The sequence below is a fragment of the Phasianus colchicus genome, chromosome 4 (assembly GCF_987193195.1).
Source record: "Phasianus colchicus chromosome 4, bPhaCol1.hap1.1, whole genome shotgun sequence".
Lineage (NCBI taxonomy): Eukaryota > Metazoa > Chordata > Aves > Galliformes > Phasianidae > Phasianus > Phasianus colchicus.
Genome location: NC_143439.1, coordinates 57772568 through 57785069, shown reverse-complemented (window position 1 = coordinate 57785069; position 12502 = coordinate 57772568). Strand labels below are relative to the sequence as shown.

General features: G+C 38.8%; 1 protein-coding gene across 10 annotated transcripts in view; it reads right to left on the bottom strand.

The window, feature by feature from the left end:
• LDB2 (LIM domain binding 2) overlaps window positions 1-12502 on the bottom strand; it is a 207896-nt gene that overhangs the window by 11436 nt on the left and 183958 nt on the right. For all 10 annotated transcript variants that reach the window (XM_031588411.2, XM_090139637.1, XM_031588409.2 and 7 more), the window contains one exon: window positions 701-824. In XM_031588411.2, the coding sequence (XP_031444271.1) occupies window positions 701-824 (124 nt within the window). The remainder of the gene's footprint in view (window positions 1-700; window positions 825-12502) is intronic.

Genomic DNA, 12502 nt, shown 5'->3' with positions numbered 1-12502 from the left:
GCTGGCTGTATTGATACAGTATATGAGCAAGTAGCATGTAATTTCCTTCTAATTCTGATATGGGCTTAATCTTTAAAACTGAAACTTGCAAACAATATGTCAAAGAGTGCTGAATGCCATTTCTTTGTGAATCTTCCGAACTTAGACCGAATCAGGACAATTACATAACTTCTCCTTAATCAGAGTAGAATAAAGGTGGCAGCTGCACTTTTCAAAATTTGGCTTTGGCATCCATGTGAATGGTCTTAAATACACAGAACTTTAATAATCTGAGAAAAGGAGAAGTTTTTTTTTTTGAAGTTTAAGAGGAAAGAGACTAGGGCCAGGCCAGTAAATAGCATTATATGGGTCTCAAAGACAATTAGTTATGAATTGTTGCTATAATTTCAGACTCACAGCAGGAAGCTAAATTACACAAACTATGAATTCTAATGGAGTCAGTAAGCATTTTGCATTTATCTACATGTTTTTTTGTACTAATTTATATCCTGCACATTTGAATGTTCACATCCATAGTACTTGCCTCACATTATGTTGCATCACACTGAAATCATGGAAAATCAGAATCATTTTCAAGAATCCTTCTGGAGCAATGCTAATTGCTATTACTTCCCTCTGCAAGTAGATTTGAGCAAAATTTCTCACTGTTCTTCTGTTGTCTTAATTATAAAATAAATAAAATACTGGAAATCAAACATACCTGGTGGGGCCACCATTCTCTGCCATTTTTGAAACAAGCAAGTCTTCAAGCAGTCTCGAGGACTCAGATTGTAAGTTTTATGTCTTGACATCAGTTCCTGCATTGGCTCCAGTATTACACACAACTGGAAGAAAAAAATCAAAATCGAACGATTTCATCTGACGAGAGATTCAGTTGATTAGTATTTACATAGCTGGAAGGTACATTCTTGGCTTTTTTGTTTGTTTGTTTGTTTTGCCCTTTGTAACACAGCATGCCTCATATGGCTCAGTTCAATCTGCACTGTGACTGCAGGATCAAAACTCTGAACTGAGAAAACTTTTGCTCACTATTTGACATCTCAAGTATTAAAAACAAACAAAAACAGATAAACTTCAACTCTGGTCTTTCAGACTACACAGATTTTCATGCTTGATTGGCAAAGCTACAAAGATGAATTAATAGATCATAAAATGCCCACAGCAGGTTATCATTTCAGTATAGCAAATGTACAGTGATATTCTGACCTCCTGCACCCCACAATAAGGTTTTCTCAGGAATGAAGGCTGTAAAGACAATCTTTTATCTTTCTGTTTCATGCAAAATAATTCAAATAATTTTGCTCTGTTCTTGTTATGAGGACCGTACATTCTCTTCCCATCACATTAATGACATTTCCAAGAAAAAAGGATTTTATTTTCCTTGTCAGCTTGAATGCTCTATTACGTTGAAGCTGAAAATTTCCTGAAGCAAACCCTCTCTCCAAAAACAGTTGCTTCTTATACATTTTCTATCTGCTCACTTAATAATTAAAATCACTGTTCACTGCTTTTTGCTCCTGTTAGCACAGTAGATCTAGCATAAATAACAGTGAGCTGGTTTCTATTCCCTCCTGTTTATCACCACAGAATCATTTTCAGTCAGTTAAACCTTATGCAAAGCCACAGAAGAGAACAGAACTGCACATATCTAACCGAGGGCTTACTCTCATTTGCAAAATCCTTGGTTTCTGGTTATCCTACATGTGAAAAAAAAACCCGTATCGGCCCCTAGCTTCTACCTGAAGTTTGCAAGGCTGACACACAGGAGGAAAAGGTTCCTTCCTTGTTAACCGAGCACATTTGATAAAGAAATAGCTGACACAGAATAAACATGGATCTCACATGTCATTTTCAGAGGCATTTTCAAAGCAAAACTGCATTTAAGAGCAGGGGAAGGTTTGGCTTGTTACCAATAGGAGTAGGGCAACAAGTTGGTCAAATTAGCAGAGGTTAAAATGGCCACTGCAAAAAAGGATAATATAATTTGACTGTTGTTTTGTGCAACAGTTCCTTACTGACTTTCACTAGGTCTTGCTGAAGGAGAACCTTGGATTTATTTCAGCAGACGAGGTTTTCTTCTGTGCTTTTACAAACATGTAAGATATGAAGCAAATTCCTTTCTCTGGGATGCATAGCTGATCAAAATTTGTCCCATTCTCCCATGCATACTCACTCTCATTCGTATAGATGGAGATTCCAAGCATGCAGGAAAAATAGCTGAAAGGGAGCTGCCATGAGGATAAAGAGATGAATTCAGCATTTAAATATTGTTATGTATTGGCACTATCACCTGATGAGCCTTTCATTAACAGCAGTTAAAACAGATAACATAAAGCAGCAGGCAGAATGAAGAGCGCCAGAATGAGGAATTACTTATTTTCCAACTGCAGAAATTGAATCTGCAATTGCTTCATTGACTTTTTTTTTCTTACATGGGCATTTTACATATATTTTTGTACACAAGCATCTGCAAGGTAATAGACAGAGAGCCGCTAACAGATTGTGCACACTGGGCTCAGACTTTCCTCTGGTACAACGGTCTACCAAAAATTAAGAGTATCAGGTTCTAAAATGCACATGGGACTCAGTTTATGCAGTGAAACAAATGATATATTTTGAGTTCTTATTCAATTTATTCTGTAACCTGCAGGCACCACCTCAAGTTTTGGGTGTGTGTGAGAGAGGCATTTGTGATCATAATTGACACCATTGCTTTGGTTTTCAAAAATCTGAGTTTCTGGCAGGGTTGTCTAAATTGTCTCATTATGCACAGATACTAACTAGCATGGAAAAGATAGCTGTGATACTTAACAAACTAGTTAGCCTAGGCAGAGCACTCACTCACAGAGCTCTAAGGCTGCTAGGACTAAATGTAAATACACATGTAGGGACTTCCAAGATTTCCTTAGGGACACTTTATACATGACACATTTACTTTTCTATATATATTTATTGTCGGCAACAAAGAGAACGCTTCTTCTTTATCATCTGGCAATGATGTTTCCTATTGTGTACAAACTAATGTGCACTGAGAAGAGCTTCGCAGTCACTGCTGTCTGTGGATCTCTAGGCTAAGATAGCAGGCGGAGCCTGCCTACAATTGCTTTCATTTCAAACACAAGATTAAAACTGGATACAAACCCAAAACATAGCAAGACCTGACTGACGTCACACACACGGATTCAAAATGTTGAGCACGGTGGCACCTGCACTGGGATGTGGTCACTTTATCAACTTCTGGATATTTAAGAGGTGCACAGGCTCGCATGAATTACTCTTCTGGTTCTGGGGCTGGGGAATTCTCAACCAGTTTCTCCCTCCGAAGTCTACAAATTCTAAGGTCAGCTTCGGATGCCTGAGTGATAGAAGTGTATTGGTCTCTACAGTGACAAGTCCATCTTAAGTGCATCTAGCTCATGTGAATTGGACACAAATGTAAAGCGAACTAGATTAACAGTGATTGATATTAAATCTCACAGTCTTTTTCTATGCCCTTTGAGACCTGCCCAAAATGTACTATGACTCAAAACTAAATCCCTGAAAGAGGAAAAGGCTGTGGTCCGATTATCCTGAGGTACCTGCCAATGACCATCTTTGTCTTGTTTTTTTGCAAAGATATAGACAAAAAATGCAGGAAGAAGATGCATTTAATATATGGGTTGGCCAAGACCACAGAAACATCAAATAGCTAAGACTGGAAGGGACCTCGAGGGGTCACCGGGCCCAAGCTCTGATCCAGCAGGGACACTTGTCCAGGACTGCATCTGAGCTCTGGTGCCTGCCAGCTCCAGCTGCTGGTGAGCAGGGCAGCTGGCAGACAGCTCTGACTGTATCGTTTTACGAAGCGACTTCTTAAAACAAAGCTAACAAAATGTTTTACATACTCCTACATTCATCTGCATACAGAAGAAGCCCGAGGCTTTGACTGCCTATTCCCCACAGATCACCCCATCTCACTGTAAGATTCCTTTTCAAAATATCTATTTCAACATTTTTCAAGGACTGGATAATATTAAAATGTACAGTCTTTTACTGTAGCACTATAATAATAATATTTCGAACACCAACAAAACCAATCTCTTCTGCAAGCATTTTCTGCACAGTTCAAAACCAGTCACCCAGGAAAATACTCTACAGACTTAGAAGACTTCAGTGCAGTGACAGTGTATGATCCTGGGAATAATTTCTACATTTCTAGGGACCCAGAACCTTTAATAGCCATGCTTGACAAGAGGAAGTTAGATATTTCCATGCTCCACACCTAGACAACACAAAAGGTGGGGCTCATTTGCCTGCACACAGGGTCTAGTGCCAGCTACAATGACAGGTGATGCTGGATTTGATTCAGCTGATCTCTCCTGTTGCTCAAGAAAGACACAAGGCTCTACATGAATGTTTAAGGCTCTAGAAGCTGTCTTTAGTGCCTGGGCAATGGAACTAAGTCTAAGGTTAACAGAGAAGATATGCTCCTTAATAGCTTTTGAAATACATTTGTGAGAACAAAGATCATAGTAGAGAATACGCTTTCCCTCTGGAGCGCTAGAAGATACTGAAATAACATGACTCCTAATAACCCAAAATGATTAGAGTTATTTTCCAGTCAGGTTTTGCTATTTGAACTCATCACCGTGATACCTGACCATTGCTGCAGTTTCACTGTGAAGAGCTGTGGGCAGGATTTGGTCCTAGAGAGGATCACAGCACTTTACAGTGAGAGGTTGCTGGCATGGGAAGTTTATATTCTTGGGTGCCCAGCATACACTGGGCACCGTATATGCATACATTTTGGTGTTGTATGGAGTGTCAGTGACTTTGGTAGAGTTCCATATGGATCCTACGGACAATTCATCAATTGCAGGGCTTGGATCCAGCTTGAAAAAATGGTAATGTTATACCCTTGGGGCTCAGGGAAGTGAAAGTAGGGAACATAATAAAGCACATGGCTTTTTGCATTAGTAAAGCACACATCTGGAAGGATTTGATTTATTTTATTTTTGTAATGACTTTTTTTTTAGAGGGGAAGACTAGAATTTATAGGTTTCAGAAACCAGTGTGTTTTAGAAAGGGAGTTATATGAGGAGATACCAGAGGCACTGCAGACAGGAGTCAGAGGGTTCTGAGAATATAGATGTACGCGTAATTTCCTGTAGTGCTTCAGTTATCAGCAGAGCCAAAATCTGCCTGTGTAAGTAAGGGGTCAGATTCAGCTCAGAGATCACTCTAGCCACACCAAGAACGTATTCAGCTTTGTGAATTTTGTTCTGATGTTGGCTTTCTGTTCTATTCTGAGAAGACATGTCTGTTCAGATAGCAGTGAGGATTAGCAGAAAGGCCCACATAGAAGCTCTCTTCTACCTTACTTTAGCACATACATAAGCTTACATATCCTATCACTAATTTAATTTCTGTGTGCAATCTCAGGGAAGCCTCTCGTCTACACCAGAATTTTCCCAATTGTTATAGTGAGGGTCTGACACACTCCTGGTGAGGATGCTGCAGTTCTGCCAGCTCTGAGCTGCAGGTGGCAGAGCTGACCCAGCTAACAAGCTCTCCCCCTCCGCACAAGCTACAGAGCACAAAAGAACTGCATCGTTTCAGTCGTTCAATGCCTTTTGCATTTTAAATAGAATTCAGACTTGAGTGTTGCAATACTTACGTGGTGAGACTGACATAATCACCATGCCAGTTTCTTTAAAGAAGGAAACACATTTGGCACAGGACAGCCAATGAGTCCCAAGTCTATCAAAAGGAGCCATTTTTGAGAACTGTATCTTCCCATCATTAGCAGTTTTGTCCATATAAAGCAAAAGTTTCACTAGCCACAAGTAAATAACAGAATTATCTAAAATTTCATGTCGATGACACTTAAAAACATTAATGAATGATGAATTAATCTCAGCATTTTTGAATCAAACCAGAGAGGAGCGTAATGGCAAGGAGAGCCTTCGCCGAAGTTTTATGAAATTTAATCTTAACTCTTTGATGCTTGAAACTTTTCCTGGTTTAATGCCTGCATTAAACTGCATGAAAACTATGGAAACTGTTGAATAGCCAGAGCTCACAGAGATTTACAACCCTTCATAAAAGTGACAAAACACATTTCAGTAGGAGTGTTAGTCACTGCCTAATGTTCAGGTAGGATGTTGATAGTGAAAGTGCCCCTTGAAGGGGTCCAGTACTTTCTTTCAGAGCTCAGTTTTTTCTCCTCCACGAGATCCAAAATTATTAACTAACAAGGCTGAGCACAATGGTATTTTATTTCTATGCTGAGATGCAGCCTTTCCTCTGCATACCCTATACATATGCTAAAGACAACAGCTCCAGTTAACGTTGCCAATGACATTCTGGCCCCAGTGTATTTCCCTGGGAAAGGTCCCATTGACTTCACTTTGACAGAACTTTGGAAAAGAACTGAAACATCTTTGTGTACTGTTTTATGGATTACTATACATACAGACTTTTGGAGGCCCTGTTACTGATACAGCTGCAGTGAGGAAGGGAGACAGAATAGGTATTTTTCCAGCCACTGTAGAAGAGCTGTACCTGAAGGTCTGACTTGCAAGAGCAATGCCAAGGCACTGTGCTTTGCACTCCTGGCATTATAGCAATGAAACAATAATGCTTTGCTGCAGTCCTGAATACAGTTCATTCTCTGGAGTTAGAAACAGGGGAGGCTTATAGCAGAGTTTAAATTTCTCTGCTCGTGCTTGCTTTTCAGAATTAATGGAAGCATCATTCTCCTGCAGAACAGAGGGAGGAATGAAAATTTCCTAGGAACATATTGCCACTTCTTTCACTGGCCGACTTGCAACACACTGCCAAAAATAGCTTGTGTTTTTTAAGAATCACATGTGAATACAGAACATTTTCATCTTAAAAACTATCTTTGTTTTCCATTAACAATATGGAGGTGTAAAAAAGAGATGTTTGGATTTTTTTTTTAATGAACCAAAAGAGGTATTTTCTTTTCTTTTCTTTTTTAACATACTTGTTTTTCTGGAGGGGATTGTTTCTGCTTTGTTCTAAGCTCCTGCCCAGAATGTCAAGACAAATTTAAGTCTCTTCCATCAGAGCATTTCAGTGGATCAACTACACGCATGCTCTTTCCCTACATGATACATCTTAAGCCAAAGTAAGTGTTTCTGAGATTCCCATCAATCTTGCTACCTGCTTTCACTTTTTCAAGAGGCCAGATACACTCCTGCTGAGATGTGGAACCGGATAAGAAATTTTCATTGTTTGATCACCATGTAGTATATACCCAGCTTTGCTAAATAAATTACCAATTCTTAGATGTTGCAGAACTTAATATTGCAAGCAGCAAATTCAGTAGTCACTTTGATTTAAATTATAAAAGTAGTTCATTGAACCTGGCTACTTAAAATCCAGTCAAAATCCATTCATTTTAGTGATGATGCCTCAGACGATCCTGGGGCCCGAATGAAAAGGCAGCTCTCAACTCCAACACCTTAAACAGTCCCATACTGTAGGCTATTCCCTGACTTGTTTATTGTGACTACTGTTCTCTCAATTTTTCCAAATCCTTCTGTTCCAAAGACTCTTAAATTGGCAGTGTGTAAGCAGATGGAAATTCTTGGTTTGCTACATAGGTAAGGAATAATATGAATTTTTGATATTCACGCAGTGAAAAAATGCTTGTAAATATGGTATAGGAACATATACTGTATTTACTCCTAAATTAAATACACTTTAAACAGATAGCAATGAAAAGGTTTGTCTCTGAAATTCCTTTCTTTAGGCTTTGACTTAAAAACTCATAGAGATAAATGTGACTGCACCTCTCAAAGAAATTGTTTTATACTAGTTCAGAGCTCGGCAAGACAGAACTGCATCAGCTTGAACTTGGCTCACATTTTAAATATGACTCCAAAACCATATGGAGTGGATATTTTGTGTTAGTTTTAAAAAATGTGGGACGAGTTTCTGCAGCACAGTTCTGTAGCAAGAGCAGATTCTGGGACAAGTTCCATAGCCTGAGATTTACTGGGTCTGGGATATACTTAATAGCCATCACTCCACACAGGGTAAGGTTCCATATTTTGTGACTGCTCACCATGCTGAGTCAAGAAATATTTATACTTGCAATTATCTACGAAACTAGGAGTTTCGTAGAGTTAGAATTTCCAGCTTAACGTTTGCAATATTAATGATCATTAGCATCTAGGGCTTATTATTTATTATTTATAAAAAGCCAGAGATATGCAAGGCTATTTTACAAACTACTGAGGCTCTCATTCTGAAGAGATTCCTATCTCAAGTAGATAAGAAAGAAAATACTAAACCAGGAGTAATTTGGCAACAGTAAGGTATGCACATGAAAATAACAATTTAACGTACTGATCTACAAGTCCCTTGAGGACTACTGATGTATCTGATATGTATTTAAATGGTTCTCACGTGTTGTCACTTGAAAATATGGCTGTTTTGCTCTGCAGATCACCTGCTGCACATTAAGCAAAATGTCATTCATTTCACTGATAATTTAGTTATTTAGAAAACAATATAAGATCAATTTTGCCACAAAGCTTCTGGAATTTGTGGTTTCTCTGTGTCCTGCTAACTCTGCAAGATGCAGTCGGATGACATGCAACTCCAGAAGCCCTGTGCTGCATTCGCTAGTAAATACTCAGCATCAGCAATGTTTATTCATCCTATGCTCTGCCCTGAATGCCAGTCTAGGACTCTCCAGTTTCTCACTAACACCCAGAGGTAGCGAGTGATTTCTCAATAATGCAGTGTTCAGCTGCTCAATTGCTCCCAAGCTACATAGCTCATCATGTTTTTACACTGCTCTTTATCTGCAGCCATTTCAATTCCCAGCAACAGCGAGAACAGAAAGAAGCAGCATTCATTTCAGGTAAGGCTAAGCTTAAAAAAATGTATTTTTCCAGGCAAATACTGTGTGCGAGTGGCACACAGCAACAGCACACAGCTACGCCCAGCGCTGCAGCTAATTCTCATCAGTGTGCTGGGTCCCAATTTCATTTCTCTCTCTCTCCTTTCCTCTCTTTTTTAACATATCCATCAGCCAGCAGCTTCCATCAGGGCCCTCTCCTCCAAGCACCCCACAGCAGTGCAGGTGACTATGGTAACTGCTAGCCCTCCTAGCCATTAATTCTGTCCTTCTGTGTGGCGGCAGCTAAAGCTGCATTTGTGGAGACGAGCTTGACATCTGCCTTATTTAGTTACCTCTTTGGCAGCACGATCACCTTATCAGTATGTGCTGGAATGAATTCTGTTTTGCAATACTCCTAAGCTCTAAAATAAATGTTTAAGGCCTACCAGTCATTGCTTTTTCCCTTCAAACTATTGGTAAACGTAGCCATTATTGCTTTCTTTGATATTTTGCTTAATTTTTCCATTCTGATCTATGATTTGTGGATCTTTAGTTTGTGGGTTTAGCGGGGGCTTTCTTATTCATATTTATGCTACTTTCTTTTAAGTTTTAATACTGATTTTAATAGATCTGTATTTTTTTTTTTGATATTTTGCAACTAACTTTTGCAACTTTAAATTACTCCCCCTTTCTCTCATTATGCAGCTATCAAAATGAAATGTCCTTCAGTAAATGTCTTTTTTTTCTACTCACCCTCTATACAATGAGATATTCTCAAAAACCTTTTCTTCAATGCCATCATACCAGTCCTGTGAATTTTTAATACTGCTTGTGCCAGATAAACTCATGCCTCTTTTTACTTCACTGTTCACCAAAGTGAACAATGGAGGCTATCTAGTTTGTTTTCTCCTAGCTGGCAAATGAGGTTGAGTAAGGGCGGCTGGTTTCCACACCATGAATATGTACTACCAGAATCCCAATGGCAGAGACAAACTGCGTCCAGCTGTAGTCTGGCTAATGAAAACAACAGAACTTGCAGAAGTCTCACCTTCCACTTGACAGGCTTAGTCTGAAGGCTGTGAAAACCCAGAATTTGAATAATTCATTACCTCTTTGCTACGGACCTCCTGGTGGAATCTGGCTTCACCCAAATTATATAAATTGGTTTGTGTATTTCACAGTGAGGTCAACCTGCCTGAGCCTTCTCCTTGAGCAGAGATCCCAACTGCAGGAAGGGATCAATACATCACATCACAAACCTGCATTGTAACAAGAAGTCTTGTACAGACTATCATATTGTGTGATTCTTCTCTCCCAGCTATTTGTATATTAAATGATCAATAGGCAGGATATGTACCTTACACTTCTCCGATCAGATCTGAGTTCTGAAATGTTTTAAGTGTCCATAAAATTTATATTCGTAATTTGATTTCACATTAGTGTTAAACTGTATTGCAAAAGTCATCATGTTGACTGCATTACAGGATCCTTTATATTGCACTTGGTATAGCAGTGAGTATCAATCCCAGAAAGCTTGTCAGGACAAAAATAAATTTTATTGTAAATAGGAACAGATTCATTGATTTCAGCCTATGTAGTATTCGGATGGTGTTCCACAATTGTGTGAGGGTTAAGATTGGTCTACAGTAATGAAGGGGTTGAGCTGAGTACTTTGGATCAAACTCTTTTTACCTGAGCTTTGTTCTGTGAACTAATCTCTTTCTTGTTCTTCATCCAATTGTAGCTTACGAATTGACACAGCTACCCAATAGTTGTTGCTCTACCTCACTGATTCAGTGGCCTGGTGTAAAGCATGTGACACTTGAAAGCTTTCTTAATTTCATTTTCTCTAGATAGTTCAAAAATGATACAGCTTACTATTTATTCTCATTTCATTATTATTGCCTCTTCTCCTAACACAATCACCAGTTTTATTTCTTATACAGTACTAAGGACAAAACAAGAGTGAATTCTGAGACTGCTGTAATCTTCGAGAGATGTTCCTCTCATGATTTGCCAAGTGCAGATATTTAATAATCTGAATTCCTTAATAATCCACCATCACAGTCAGCCCAAACGGTATCTTTAGGAAACAGCATAGGAAAAGTCTATTTCCCCATTTGCCATCTCCCATCACTATCATGTGTGATGTTGCTGCATGACATTTCCTTCCTCTCTATTTCTCCAAAGGCAAACAAGCAGTATTCAGCGGTTCTGAGTCAAATCCTAACACCTGATATTTCTGATATGCAAACTGTTAGCTTTTTCTATTTGTGCAACAATGAGACCTTATCAGTTTTGCTGCTTTTCATTTTGACTATGAAATGCATCCACTATCACTCCTCACCTATGTCCCCGGCAGCTCCCTTAGGTTCAGATGGAAACCAGTGCGCTGTTTGTCTTGTTCAAACTGCTGCTGATCCAAAACAAATCACAGCATTATAAAAAAGATCAAGAGCATGGGGACTGCATTTGAATGCTGGCAGTTTTTAGTAGGCAGCTATATTACAACTTGGAAATAAGTTTAGAAATGTTTTTGCGGTGAAATGGTCTGCAGACGGCAAATGCTGCCTTCAAGATACTGACAGCAGAACAATAGGAGAGGTTACGCCTGGCCAAAACGCAATTCTGAAAATGCAGGGGTGCAGCTGAAGTTTTAGTTTAGTATGTAATTTTTTTGAGGACACTTCAAAACATGTGTCACACATGAGGACACCCTTTATACTATAAAACAAAACATGCCTTTCATTTTGTAAATTTGCTTTTTTACATTGCACTAGTTTCAGGTTTTCTTGTACAAGAAATCAGCTTTCCTTCATGCAGTAGATACACATGAAGATTCATACATACTGAAGCAATACCACAAATATGATTCATCCTTCCGACTAACTTGTATGTAGCAACTCTAATCTTATTTACAACCATGCAAAAATGAAGCTTTTTCCAGAGTATAAGCAGCTAGCTCTTCTGTGTCATGAATCTGTTCCCCATCCACATAAAATCCTCTTGTTTCTATTCTGCAGCTCAAGCACAAATGCAGTGTTTTTCACATAACCAGTTCTATTTTTAGCCTGAATTGTAGGAAGTCTGCAGCATTAATAAATGGAAGAGAAGTACAGAACTGCACCGCATGGTAATGTGCCAGTGCAAAAGCTAGCTTGGCCATTAGCCAATGAACTGTGGTTAGATGTTAGAGCAACGAAAGTAAAAACACCACTTATAATGGAGTGATTAATAAGCTGACAAACTTCCATGTATTTATTTCATACTTTCTGAATGCCAACCTTATTAATACCAACATATTTTCTATTTTATTAGCAATATCTCTCAGCCTGAAACACACATATATGCATACATGTATATGTATTTTATACATGCAATTAAGGTTTCATTTATTCTGCATTCAAATGGAAAGGAACAATGTAAGAAGCAGACAATACTTCACAGTATAAGGCTTGACACAGGAAAAAAAGACTAAGGAAGGAGCTTTTCTTTATAAACTAATAAGCAACTCTGCTAGATGCTAAATCCATTGTTTCATGATTTTCTCTCCTATTGACTCTGCAGTTGCCTTGTTTGGTACCGAAATTACGAAAGCAAAAATCCTGCACAGCCTTCACACAGAGGACAAAAGTTCACAGTTCT